Source organism: Rhipicephalus microplus, chromosome X, assembly GCF_043290135.1.
Source record: "Rhipicephalus microplus isolate Deutch F79 chromosome X, USDA_Rmic, whole genome shotgun sequence".
Lineage (NCBI taxonomy): Eukaryota > Metazoa > Arthropoda > Arachnida > Ixodida > Ixodidae > Rhipicephalus > Rhipicephalus microplus.
In genome coordinates, this window is record NC_134710.1 from 117,276,700 (window position 1) to 117,291,425 (window position 14,726).

Genomic DNA, 14,726 nt, shown 5'->3' on the forward strand with positions numbered 1-14,726 from the left:
CAATTTTTGTTTTGAACAGAAGGCTTTAGGAGAGGGGAAAAATATGTGATCAAAATAAATGGAGTGGATATAGAAGAAAGGTGATGTGGGATCTCAGAATATTGCCTAATAAATATATGCGACAATGACGTGTGGCCGTTTTCAACTGAAATTGGCCAACGACCAATGGTGGCTAAACAAGCGGGAAGTGCTCGGCAGCCGCTATTGTCGGCCGACCAATGGTGGCACAAAGTGGGGCCTTCATTGGCAACCAATTTCCCTGGTTCTCAGATTGCCCGAAGACGCCTAGCTGCAGTCGTGTACCCGGTCAGCAAATGATAGGAAAATTTTCGGCACCTAATGCCCGGGCAACCAAACGTGGTCCTTTGTAGGGCAAATCTTTGCTACCTATTATGTTGAGCTACAAGCCAACACTGTAATTTATAACTGTGGGCTCAATTTTTTTTTCCTACGTACACCACACGCATTAATTCTCAGTCAGCGAGAATCTGTTTAATGAGCTTTCAGTATGTTGGCTGTCACTAGATTGCGTTAGATAATTTTCACAAGGTTATTAATACATCCGTGCATTCCCTGCCATCTACAACGCCGGCCTACGGCCTTGGACCTCTGTTGGCAGCCATCACAGGTTAACTGGTGTCAGACCATTAACGAATCCCCCTCAGCCCGACCATGTTGATCAAGCTCGGACTATGACCAACTCAATTGGTCATGTATATATGTTGGGTCAACATAGAACTGAAGTCGTTTTAATTTTTGGTTGGGTTGGCACACGACTCCCCTTCGTCCAAAGCAAGCTGGAACCTACATATGGCGCTTATGATCTGTCGTTGGAAGGAGAGAGACAGAGAGAAGGAACAGGAGGAGGAGAGGAAAATACTATTTCTGCACCCTAGTTGGGACACCGCCACGGCTACGCGCATGTCGGGGAATGGCGAGAGGATAACAAAGATGAAGAGAGGAGATGGGAGCACACGGGGGCAGCTTTCTCTTTCGCTCATTACGATACACCTCTCTGCAAATCTGCAAAATAGAATTTAGATTAGTCAAATGACATTTAGAGATAGCAGGCGGGGTCTTGTTACGAAGACTCAGTCAGACTCAGTTCAAATCACCCGCGACGTCCGTAACAATTTTTAGCAATTTTTCAGTGGTCCTGTATTCTACGTTTCTGTTTATCAAACAAATTGACCGGTTTTTTGTCTGTTTTTTATTTTATTTTTTTATGCACACAGTTTTGTTATAGTTGGGTTTGCCGGAAGCTAACACATAACAACCAGAGGACGTACGTAAGTCCACAATATACAAATCCATCCGTATCCAGGGAGAAAAAAAAAAAAAATTGCAGGCGAAACGTGCAGAAACTTGACCGAGTTCAGACAAACGTTCGATGGTTTTCTCTATGCTAGAGCAACTGCGTGATGTGACCGCAGATGCGGCGTACTGATGATACGACACTTAAAAACAAGTTAATTAGCGTGAGGGACAAGGCTGCAGCGTTTTCTTAATCCGGTTGTCTTTTGTCTTTCGAACCATGTTGAGTTTGTCTCGAGGAGTGAAGTCAGTCGTCGGCAGCACCAGAAAACTTCGCGATCGGAAGTCCGTGGTCGTGTTGTCTGCAGTAAGGTTGATAAACAGATATTTGCGCACTTTAGGTTTTCAAGGATTGCAAGGAGTACCAATAGCTCACCTTTCGTGCAACTATCTGGGAAGTCGGTCGTCAAAACGGGTGCGTGATAGATATATGTTTTGTTCTTGTACTTGTTGTTTCAAAGTTAAGTAGTCTTATTGTAGCGCCTTTACTGTTGTGCTTTTCAGCTTTACAGCCAGCTCAGTGCCGAAATAAAAGCTGTTGGAGGGCTTTTAAAGAGATCTGGCATTCTTGTTAGAAACCAGCCTGTAGTTTCAAGCGACCTAGGTAAGCCATAACCAAGGCGACTGCGATGTGGTGAATTGCTGAATTTGAAGTTTTCTTGTACAATTTCGTTTGCCAGGTTGCGCGAGACCTTTGCACACAAATTCTATTCTTAGACAAGATAATAATGGCAAGAATAACAAAGATAAGGAAGATGGTGAGTGCCTTGCAATTGTTTTAGATGAATGGAACGTACTAAATGTGCTGAGCCTAATTTTATTTTATTTTTTCAATGCAGAAGAATCGAAGGTTTCGCTGCTTGCCAAGGCAGCCATTTGGATGATGACAGCATATATAGTCATCACACTAATGTCCCTCCTGTTTCCAACAAGCAACCAACCAGATGTGCTGCGCTATGTGTCATGGAACGAGTTTTATTACCAAATGCTGGCAAAAGGAGAGGTAAAGTAAAAGCTGTCACAATCTTGTAATCACATCGTTAGCTGCCTGCACTGTTTATAGGTGTGCAAGCAGTGACATTTCAAAATTCTAATTGAATGTCTGTATTCAAAAACAACAGGCTTTGGATATCAAATCGAATGTTGAATATTTCCACATTTGTAAAGTGAGACCAAGTATGAAGCTTGCACAACGATCGTACCATATAAGAATAAATTGTATTACCATCTGCAATTAGGCATCACATAAACAAGTGCGTTGAACTTTCTGGTACATTATAACAGTGGCCTTACCTAAAGAGGTTACGAGATAATGTATAGTACAGCAGAGGCTGAGAACAAAGCAAAGATATTTGGATAAACTACTTGACAGCATTGTACACAGCATTTACATTAAAGTAAACTGTATAAATGGAACATTACTGTTCATTTATTTTATATAACATGTTTGGGTACAGCCCAAGAAAAACGAAGACTGAAGAGTGCAGAAGGGACACAGATGGAGCACTGTCTGTCTCTATTCTGTATTCCCTCCGTCTTTGTCATTCTCGCGCTGTACCTAAACGTGCTGTCTTACCAACTAGCCCAACTGTCTATAATATTTCATATAACAGATAGAGCAAAGAGACAGTTGGAATAGTTTTGTATTTGATTTCGTAATTTGTCATTTTTTCATGTTCATATATTTGTAGTGCTAAGTATTACACCTGCATTAAAAGATGTTTTATCAAAGCATCGAAGATTTGGTGAAAACTAGAGAAGTGACTCTTACTTTATGAGGGTCTAGGTTTTACAACTTTAGATAGTCATCAACATTGAATGTATTGTTTTTAATTAAAGCCAGAAATAAAAGGTATGCTAAAAGTCAGTATCCCAGGGCACAAAAACTGGAACAAAGAAAAGGGGGGGGGGGGGGGGAAAGTAGGGAATTCAAAATTTTTGACGTGTTGCAGTCTGTGTACAGTAATATAATTGGTGAATCAGCACTTTCTTTTAACTGCAAACTCTAGTGAAATGCTACTTGTGAAACTCTAGTGAAATTATCAAATAAATAGAACACCTGTGTTTAGCTCCCCACAGATGCAATTTAGCTTCACGTTAGTGGAATGGGTTCTAGATCTACCATAGCCCCAATTTGCTGTTATATGCTTTGTGAATCAGTAGCAGTCTGGCAAATGTGTTTTGCAGTAATGACATATTGTCAGGAAAATCTAATCTATCAGGCATCTGCACAGTTTATGTGTCTTAACCCGCAGGTTTATATCTGCATTGTGATTGCGACAACATAAAGCTGTTGGATAGCAGGATTCATTCCAACGAGGGTAGGATGCCAAAGCTTGTGTATCTGGATGTAGGGGTACATTAAATACTATTTCGTCAAATTGAATGCAGAACTCCCTATTGCAGCATCCCTCATAACTAACTGTTCATTCGTATTTTTTTTTACTGTTCTTTCTTCTCTATCTTTTGTATGATTTCCCCATTCCTGCAGTAAACTGAGCCAAAACTTGGGTTGCCTTTGTGCCTTTCCCCTTCATATATTTCTTTCTCTGAGATTGGTAAATCCCATAATTTTATATATCTAGAAAGCCCGTGTGTGGATGTTATTGCTTTTTATTTTTGCTGCTGAAATAAAATGTTTGTGAACATAGCTGCACACTTTAAATTCATGGCAGTAAGCAGCCATAATTTTGGCGACCAGGTTGGAGCGATTCTGGGTTTTTGCCAACAACTTGCCACCCACAAGAACAAAGCAACAACTTTCAAATTTGAAGGTTCCGGGTTTGGTCCTTGATTGTGCTTATTCAAAATGGGCTATTCATATGCACACCTTTGTGCTGACATTTTTGCTTTAGAAGGTGAGAGTAAATACGAATATTAATGTTGTCGTCTTAGAACACAAGCCTTGTTATTTGGTTTACTTGTTATATCGGGCTTAACATCCCAAAGTGACTGATGCCATAGTATACTGCAGTTTCTAACTGCAGAGCAGTACAACCGTGTCATTGCCTCCTGTGTCCCGTTGGCGACACAGAGGTCGCCAACAGGACACACGAGGCAACGACACAAACAACAGCGGTGCCGAAGGGCTAATTCTAATTCGTCTGTCCAAGCCAGCAAAGTGGCACCGAACCGTCAGAATCAGGAGTTGGACACAGATCTACGGATGAGAGAAGCAGAGGCGAAATGCTAGCACCAGCAGCTAAACGCGCCACGCTCAGAGCTGTACGAGGGTGGTCCGATAAGTACTTAGCCTCACTGTGAGAGCGGGACGCTATCGCATGAGACATATACTGACGTTGAGTACGCTCTGTTAGAGGGATACACGCAAAGGTCCAGACGAATCGGGCTCGTAGTTTTGTTTTGGTGGCTTGAGGAAGCAGACGATTTTTGTGTGTTTGTTAAACAATGCAAAGGGAGCAGTATCGGTCGGTGATACGATTCTTGCTTTTGGAAGGAAAATCACGCAGCGAAATCAAAGAGCGACTGGATGCTATTTATGGTGAGTCTTCTCTTTCGATGGCAACTGTCAAAAATTCGCTCTTTTAGTTTTCAAATGGTCGCAAGTAGGTCTTTAACGAGCCTCACCCAGAGGCCCCGCAAACAGCTACCGCAAATAGCAAATGGCCGGTAACGTGGTGAAAATCTATGATCTCGTAGTGGCAGACCGCTGACTGAAGGTGTGCGGAAAGCAGAGACAGTGGGCATTTCAAAAGGCCGTGTGGGTCATATTCTGCATAAAGTTTTGGGTATGAGAAAGCTGTCTGTGGGATGGGTGCCACGTTTGCTCACTATGGACAACAAGCACGTCTGTGAGACCACATCAGAGCAGTACTTGAGGCTGTTCAAGCGTAATCCGAAGGAGTTCCTGTGCCGTTTTGTGACTGGCGACAACACATGGATCCACTGGTACGCACCAGAGACAAAACAACAGTCGAAACAGTGAACGGCACCTGAAGAACCTGTTCCGAAGAAGGTGAAGATTGTCGCATCGGCTGGAAAGGTGATGACCACCATTTTCTGGGATTCTCAAAGTTTGATCTTCGTCAGCTATCTTGACAATGGCAGAACGGTGACAGGACCCTACTGCACCGAATTATTGGGCCGATGCGATGCCGAATTGTGAAAAAAAAAAACGACCACACTTTGTAAAGAACACAGTGCTCTTCCATCATGAGAACGTTCCAGCTCACACCTGCCCCATTGCCGCGTCCAAGTTGGCAAGAAAGTGGTGCCCCATCCAGCGTATTCTCCAAAATTGGCCCCCAGTGATTTCCTCTTATTTCTCAACTAGTAAAAGTGACTTGCCGTACAAAAATTTGAGTCGAACAAATAAGTTATTGCCGCCACAGAAGCCTACTTTGTAGCTCAGGAGAAAACATATTTTTATGACGAGATCAAGAAGTTGTAGGATCGCTGGTACAAGTGTATAGAGTTGAAAGGGGACTATGTTGAGAAATAAATCAACACCCTCCCAAAATTTTTATTTTTATTTTGAAGGTTAAGCACTTATCAGACCAATCTCGTTGACAGGACAAAAACAGTAGAAAAGAGAGAATAGAACAGAAAATAGGTTATAACAAAACAAATTGCGTAATCACTAGAAAAAGTGGAATGGATAGAAATATCACATAATCACAATCAAAAGAACAGAAAACAGTATATAAACACTACAAATGGACAGAAAAAAAGCAAATAAACATGGGGGAAACACAGGCGAATCAGTGCTCTGCAGTTTATACAACTTTCACTTGGGGTACAACTGGCCTTGATTTTTAGCATGCACTGAGATCATATAGCCCAAAAAAACTTGTTGTTGTGCTAGTTGGTTATTCGTTATATTGTAAGATAATTAGCGCAACTTTGACTCCCGCCAACACTCATACAATCACTCGCTCATCCACCCGAAAAACACACACGACACTCTGCGCTCACTACCAACTGTTTACTGCACCTAAATGACCCTCTAATTTACGTACAGAAAAATGCGCAAGGGCAATGATAAACAAACGATCAAAAGATACGCTTGTGGAAAGCAATCCACAAGCGATGCATGTAGTGCTATCACCTAACAAGGTAAGAAATAAAGAATTGCAGAAAAAAAATACAAAAGGCAGATAAACTAGATAGAAGCACTAAATGCTTGCCTCAAGAAAAGATATTTCCTGTTTAAAGTAACACCAAAGATGGCTCACTAACACATTCTTTTTTTTTTCAATAAAATATGCTTTCAACAGAAGGCGTGCAGATGACTGCAAGCTCCTTCCGAGAACCTGCGTGTATATCTGCTTTTTGTATTTATTTTTGTAAATTTTTTTCATTTACTGTCTTGCTGGGTGGCGGCACTACATACATCGCTTGTTGATTGCTTGCCACATGTGCACCTTTTGTTCATCATTGCCTTTGCGCATTTTTCTGTACGTATATTAGACGGTCATTTAGGTGCATTAAACAGTTTGTAGTGAGTGCGGAGCGTCGTGTGTGTTTCTTGAGTGGATGAGCGAGTGATTGTATGAGTGCTTCTGGGAGTCAAAGTTGCGCTAATTATCTTACAATATGAGATCATACAGTGCACGAGCCTCTAATGTTTCACCTTCATTGAAATGTGATCACACTCTCAAAAAAGAGCGAGTAAAAAGGGTGTCTTTTTGTCCCACAACAGTAATCGTCATCTATATTGCGTTTCATCCTTGCGCTATCGCCCCGCACCCGGTACATTCCGGTCACGATCGACATGCCCATTATCAGGGTTACATTGCATTCTCGATAGGAAAGTGCCCAGCGCCGAGTTTTCAAGAAAGGAAGCGCACGCAAGCCTGATGACGATTATTGTTGTGGGACAAAAAGACACCCTTTTTACTCAATACATTTTTAGAGTGTACCATAACCAGAATTGAATGCACGTTTTTCATGTAAGCAGCCACCTGCCATTACCTTAGAACACAAGCTCTGTAAAAAAGTCGCAGAAATGGAGTTGCTTGGAGTAGTCTGCAGATTTCAAGTTTTCAGTGTGAATGTTCACCCAAGTACGTTCATTTCAAAAGTAATTTAAGCAATAGTATGACTCATTGTGGTAATTTCTGTTACACAACATGCCCACAAAAAAGTGCAAAGTTTGTGCTAGCCACATTTGAAACATCTTGCATAGGTTTAGAATTAAGTAAGCCAAGTTCAACTTAAAGGAGTGGTGTGTTTCTGCATGCATAAATGTAAATTTCAAGTAGAACAACATATTAAACTTCTACTTTTATTGAAAAAAAAAAAAATGATTGAATGATTTCAAGCACAGTGTCTCTATTTAATTGCGTGTCTATTTTGTGATTTTAGCATAAATAAACACACCTAAGTAAAGAGCGGATACTCCTGTAGAACCCTACAGCGGAGCTACTGCGCTGCTTTCAGTGCTACGAGCAGCTGGTCAGGCCCGATAATGTCTTGAGCATAAATAAAATAACAAAAAAATGTTTGTTTCCGAGGCTGGGATTTCAACCCATACTATCATGCTTCGAAAGCAGGTGTCTTTACCACTAGGCTACACACCCATGCTTCCAAAAAGAAAATACATCTGTGCAGTAGATCTAAACCACATTAATGTGTACCCTTTGTTCAAAACAAGTGCGGAAAGACAACACTTTCTAGTCAGACTTTACTGATTTTTGTGGTAGCACAATAAACGTCCTCAGCAGGACACAATGTGAAGCTGATGTAGAGAATTGTGCAAATCAGTAGATTTTTTCTTGGAAAAAAGTTTGATACCAAACTTGGGTCTTCTTGGTCCGCCTGAGGCAGCTATTGCATGTGTTGACTAATGAGTGAAAGGGAGCATGGGTGCGCCATCTAGCGGTTGGTCAGACCCTTCCTTTCTCGGCCGTGTAAACGTTCTAGTGGCCACTTTTTATATAATATATTTCTCTATGGTTTTAGCATATGTCTGTGAATTAATAGTAGGGCCTTCCTCACATCAATATTATTGTACTTTTCTTGTGCGTGTATGTGTTTTAACAGGTCGAGGAGATCATTGTGAGACCAGAGCTTGACTTGGTGACCATCTACTTGCATGATAATGCCATTATTAAAGGAAGAAAGGTGAGAAAAAATGATCGAAGCAAGTGCAATGCATCATTCACTATGTAAAAGCTTGGCTTAACCTCACACTTTTTTTTTTAAAAGCAAGCGTGCTACTCACTGTGCACAACTCCCTGCACGCCGTGGAAAATTCCAGTCTTACATTCTAACGTAGAAGTAGTATTACGAGCGTACCTTGTGCTCTTAAAGTGCACATTTCAGGCTGTTGTAATGAAAATATCACCTGTGCATGTTACCATATACTTGTTGCACTCTTTTTGGTACATACAATTAGAAAAAAGGTTATTCATGGTACTGTTGAACCCCTTTTTAAGTACACATATGAGGGAGTAGTTCTTGTCCCTTATATTAGCAGTCTTCTTATGAGCAGGATACCGGGTTTTCATTTATTGATCAATTTTTATTTCATTTTAGGCATCCCACAATTAAAATAAGTGCTAGAAAAAGCCTTCCTGCGAAAGTTTAATTATATACCACATGTTTTAATTTTATTTCATTTGCTTAGTGGACTGATACATAGAGAATACAGGCCATGTTTGCTCTAGCACAACTTTCTCGCACTACTTGACTTAAGGTCATGACTGTAGGGTTGACCTACATACAGTCTACTTACAATTGTGTAAATAAGGTATGTGGCCAAGGCACCCCCCTCTCTTTCATGGATGAAATTGTGGTAGAGGCGGGGAGATGGCCACTCCCGTGCCCCCTTATAACTGATGCCGTGGAGTGCCAGGTCTGCCATTTTCTTTTGTTGACCCAGTGAATTAATTAAAGCTAACAGCCAATGGTACTAAATTCAAATGTTGGAATGTGTGTCACAAGCAAGTGCATTGAAAATGAATTTGATATTGCTTTCTCTAATGTGAAGATTCATTGTTTTTTGTTGCCGGCTTTGTTGCCATGGCAACGTTATTTGTATTTGCATTTTGTATTTTCTTATTGTTGTTTGTTGTACTCAGCGGCTGACCGACAGGTCGCGGGATCGAATCACGGCTGCGGCGGCTGCATTTCCAGTGGAGGCGGAAATGTTGTAGGCCTGTGTGCTCAGATTTGGGGGCACGTTGAAGAACCCCAGGTGGTCGAAATTTCCGGAGCCCTCCATTACGGTGTCTCTGATAATCATATGGTGGTTTTGGCACGTTAAACCCCACATATCAATCAATCACTTATTGTTGTTAATTGTTTGTTTTCTTTTTTTCTATCTTTTGTTCTTACTTCTGATTCCCACCCCTCATGTAATGTCTCTCGGGACCCTTGAGGTACCAATAAATAAATAAATATAAGGCTGTCGTCAGTCATGGCTAAACATCTGGAGATATCGGTAGATATGAGCTTGGTGCAGTCTCTGCTCTATGACATTAGTACTGTCTGTGTGCAAACATGTTTCATTATAAGAGTGTGTTTCATCCTAGGATAACCTTGTGCTATGCTGCTTGCAATTTGCTGTGCCCTTGTTGGATATATTGACACTGCTCTATGTAAATAGAATTATGCACTAATAATGGCTCTGTTTGGTAGTACAGGCTGAGCACAAGACGTTCCACATGAACATTGTTGATGTGGAGCATTTCGAAGAGAAGCTTCGCATGGCTGAGAAAAGCCTTGGCATTCTTGCTGATGCTGGTGTACCACTGGTATATGAACGCAACCAAGAGAGCACATGGCTTCTGCTGGCCTCCCTCATTGCAGTGGCCCTGATGATCCTGCTCATGTTTCGCAGTGGCACCATCAAGACACCCCAGGCAATGGACTTCTTCGTAAGTCTGCCTACATAAATCTCTGTAAAACATCTATATTTTTTGGTGTATTTTTAAGCATTTATTTTAACCTGGAGCAGGCATGGTTTATCGACCACTCCTTTCTGAAAGAATCCTTCTTTTTCTAAAATATTTTAGTCAATACTCCACTTAGCAGAACTGATTTTGGACTGAGCAGCAATGCTTGTACCATATTCTTTGTGCTCCTAAATTTTGGAAGATGGGGCGGAACTTGCTATTACCTTTCAGAGTTTGTCATTAAGAATAAAAATGAGCAATAGTGACTCTGGTAATGTGCAAATGTGACCTAAATGTCCTGGTTAGAGGGGCTCCACAAAACCTTTCTGAGTCATCATAAACTGTACTATTGGACTCAGTTGCCTCATGAATCTCTGGGCACAAAATTATTTTGAGCCTGTGTAATGCTGTCCCTCCATACACCCCCACTGCGCATGCTCTCGTCTCATGCTGGCCCAAAACTGTCGCTGCTCCTCTCACCTCGCAAGGCCAACGCAGGCAGCGTCTGCTTGTAAGAAACTGACTGCTCACGCTGCCCAACTGTTCACTGGCCACGTTCTATATGTAGACGCTGAATCGTGCGTTCGAAATTCAGTCAAGGGCGTCATTACTTGGCTTTCGCTTTATGAGCGTAAGCGCATACCTGCCAACTTTTCTGATTTTCCCGTAAAATGTATGAATTACGACTGCGCTTATGATTTTACGAATCTTGCCTGAAATTTTACGAAAAATGTTTCATTTTCGATAAAAAAAAATAAAATTATTAAAATAGCGTGGCCTCCGCGATTGGCTACGGCGCATTGCCGTAGCTAGTCATGGAGGCCACAAAAATGGTGTTGTGCTATATGCCGCCACCAAGAGAGAACAATATGTACTATTAATGTTATCATTATCACATACCTGCGAAGTCTCCTGCATTGTCAGGGAGGCTCCCGGATTTCGACCGTTTCTTCCGTTTATATGGTTTCCATGAAAATCTCCAGAAAATCGAAATTTGTGTGTGAGATCTGGCCGCATTGACAAAAATGCAAGTCAGTCCGTTCCAGGTGTTTTGCGAGCTTATTACATTTTATTATAATTGAATTTGAGAGGTGTTCATCTGAACTTACAGTAGAGTCTTGATGATGTGATACCATGGCAGATACGAATTTGTGAAATTCTTCTGCCGAATTCATGTGTCCATTGGGCTAAAATTTGAATGTTTCAAACACTTTTCCTAATCGCGGAGTATGATATATAAACTTTAGTACCGAAACCATGAAACGAAAGCCGATCGAGAGTAGCGTGCTCGAAGCTTTGGAAGTACACGTGCGACCAGCGCACGCACTGTCTTCTACAGTGCGTGTGATTGTCGTAGCCACAACCGCTGTGGACGAAACCGCGGTCGTTCGACACAATCATTTATGACGATGACGTTGCTGACAGAATTCCGAAAGTGTGCGCGTGGCCAATGCTTGACCAGTCGAAGCAACGCTGCCTACTGAAAACTGTGTATACAAAATTGTGGCGGTTGCAATCATAGATAGCATAAAATGATTTAGTTTGAAGGCACGTGGATTGAAAACAAAACTACCGTTTGCTGCAACCGCCACGCACAAAACCGAGGTCGCGGCGATGTGATAGTGATCTGTGAGCTCTGAGGGCACGTAGCTGACGTAGCGGTAAGATAAAAGGCGGTAAAGATGTAAAAAAGGCTAGAAGCATTTTGGCGTTCCTGTCCAAAGAATCTAGTAGCGAGCAAAGCCAAAGCTTTGACCCGCGCTTTCGCGGCAGCCAGCTGCGCCGTCCCGTTTGTTCATCTGTGAAAATATACGCGAGTTGTTTTGACGGAAATAGATTTTTTCGCTAGTTGTTTTGATGATACGAAATTTCGAGAGCATTTGCGCTCCCTCTTTGAGCCTCTCACCTTTGTGCGAAACTCTACCCTCGTGTGTTTGGCTACTCCGATTCATTATGAGATCGCAGTGCCGATGTTCGCACTTGCGTTGGGGACCCTGCTTAGGGGTTTTAGGAATATCGCTGTTGCCAGGTTGGTAGGCATGTAAGCGTCAACATCGCTGCCAGTGTAAGCGTTAGCGCCCACTGCTTTGGTTCTCTACACATGGCTCCCTCTAGCAGGACATGGTCCTAGGTTTTTTTCTTTTGCTGTATTGGCTGCTACATATGGTTCAGATATGCATATGTGAGGGCATGTTAAAGCGCCCTCTGTGTGGCCGTAGTGCTTTCACGACACGGTGCATGGTTTCTGAGATTATCCATTAGTGAAGTCGTGAATTCTCCCAATACCTGTTGTACTGTTTGCTGTGTAGTTGGTGACAGTGTTGCATAAGAGAGCACAAGTGATACTTGGCTGTTTTTAATGAAAATTTGTAAGTTCACTACTGTTTGCAGTGCATCAAAATAACTGGCTCGTAGGCTTACAGTCTGACTTTAGATGACTTCAAAATGGGCAATGTTTTGACTTGACTGCAGATTGGCAATCTGTTCTGACTGTATTGAAAAAAAGTGAGGCAGGGCCCCCTCAAAAGATATAAGCAGATATTTGCTTTTATTTTATGAGGATGTGGCTATACTACTGCTACATTTTGAATAGCTTAGGTAGTATATAGTGCAGTAAATATTTTCTTTTCATGCATACTGACATTGTAAAGCTTCACGCATGTGCCTCTACAACCTAAATCTTCTGAAAGATACTTTCCGGCAACTTTTATACTAAACTACGCAAAGGACGCATGAATAGTTCATTTTCTGCAACCTTATTATTGTCACTGGGTCTTTGCTGGAGGGTTGTAGCAGCCCTAATCAAGTAGGCAGCTCTGGTTCTTTGTATGCTTAGTATTGGATGTCATGCCAGTGGCATTTCCTGGACATTTAATGCCCTAAGCGGTCCTAGAATTAAATGTTCTACACCAGTAATATTAATTTGAAAATGTAATGATCTTATTGTCATGCCATATTTGAAACACATAATGTTTTGTGTGGACTTAGCTCTTTGATTTTCCTGTAACTAGAGATTAGGTATCAGACATGCGTTAATGCAAAATTTTTTATCTGGAACTATGCAAAATATATAAGCGATGATACTAGAGGTACTTGGTCACATACAAGTTTATATTACTAATAAAATCTAGGAGCTTAGACACTTCAAACATTGTAGATATTGGAACAAGTTAAAAGCACCCAGGACAGCTGTCCCTGCCTTGTTGTATGAGGTACTTGAATCACCATCCAAGCTGGCATGAAATATGAAAATATGTAGGTCATTTGAAACTGATTGATTAGTGTTCCAAAATAACAAGTGCACTGCCTTTCCCCCTGACAGTATAACATGTGCAATGTTTTGTGCAGTGCAAGCTTCCTGCTCTTTTTTTGCTTGTGAATGACATTTTTTTATCTCTGCCTTTCGAAAGATTGACAACAGATGTGTTGTCCTCAACTGCAGTTTTATGTGCAACGAAGTCGCCCATTTGCACATGACTATAGCTGAAAAAGTTTTGTCTGAGTAATCTACCATTCTAACCTCACTTTATATTTGCCTTTTTTGTTATTATATACTACCTTGGTTAATGAAAGCTATTACATAGTAGTCTATGCACTTTGCACCAGGGGCCACTGCAGGCACGAAATTGTTCAACACCTCCTGAATTGGGCACAAGTAGGCATTGGCTTCTACCAGCTGTTCCAGCACAGTTTGCCGAAAGCGTGTGGATGACTTAGTGATATATATATATATTTTTTAATGTGAAATATAAATCAGAAGACATTTTCTGTCAGTGAGTTTCACAACTGCTTCATACACCTCCCCGCAGGGGCGACTGGGTAAGTAGGCGTTTAGTGTGTAGCGACACCACGGACCCGAGCTAACGGGGGGGTTTCTACTCCCTCCCACGCCTAGCCGTGCGTGGCTTTGCCATGTCCTGAGAAAAGGGAATCCTGGGGGTTGAGCCAATGCTGGGTGATTGGACCTTTAAGGCCCCCCTGCAGAAGCAACACACCCCTTTGGCCCTGGCTTCACGTAGGCGGCACCCCTGGGCTGGACCCACCCATGGGAAATCGGCAGTCGCCTTTTCCTATCTCTCTCCCCTCCACATCTTCGTCTTTTCTCATCTTTAAATCAATCCTGTCTTCTCATTTCTTCTGTTACTTCCCCAATTTCATGGGCGGCTTGGGTTAACCTTGTGCAACTAGCCAACCTTGGCCTACGCGCATTAGGTTATCGTAGCGGTGTACGGTTGGCGTCTGCATGTTTGGCGTTTCATGAATCTAGTAGCGTCCCCTCGTTGGGCTCCGTGGTGGGTGGCCGCCATCGTTACTGAATTACATTCCTCTATTATGCATAGAACCTTTCCACTCCTCAATGATCGTGCCGCTTCAAAGCGCGTATGCACCGAAGAATTTTCCTTTTTCAGCCGACCCAAAGAAGTATTTCCTCGCTGTCATGTTGTACACAGTGAGAAGCTCAACAAAACAGCTAGAACAGTGTCCCCGTTCATAGTATCGCGGTCACTGACAGCCACGTTAAGCGATGGCTATAAAGTTACAAAAATGGCT

The 14,726-nt window shown here is 42.0% G+C and overlaps 1 protein-coding gene across 1 annotated transcript in view; it reads left to right on the forward strand.

The window, feature by feature from the left end:
* Nucleotides 1-1,350: 1,350 nt before the first annotated feature.
* Spg7 (SPG7 matrix AAA peptidase subunit, paraplegin) overlaps nucleotides 1,351-14,726 on the forward strand; it is a 90,441-nt gene continuing 77,065 nt past the window's right edge. The window contains exons 1-6 of the mRNA XM_037427577.2: nucleotides 1,351-1,729; nucleotides 1,819-1,918; nucleotides 1,995-2,072; nucleotides 2,154-2,317; nucleotides 8,320-8,400; nucleotides 9,924-10,157. Of these exons, the coding sequence (XP_037283474.2) occupies nucleotides 1,535-1,729; nucleotides 1,819-1,918; nucleotides 1,995-2,072; nucleotides 2,154-2,317; nucleotides 8,320-8,400; nucleotides 9,924-10,157 (852 nt within the window). The 5' untranslated portion in view covers nucleotides 1,351-1,534. The remainder of the gene's footprint in view (nucleotides 1,730-1,818; nucleotides 1,919-1,994; nucleotides 2,073-2,153; nucleotides 2,318-8,319; nucleotides 8,401-9,923; nucleotides 10,158-14,726) is intronic.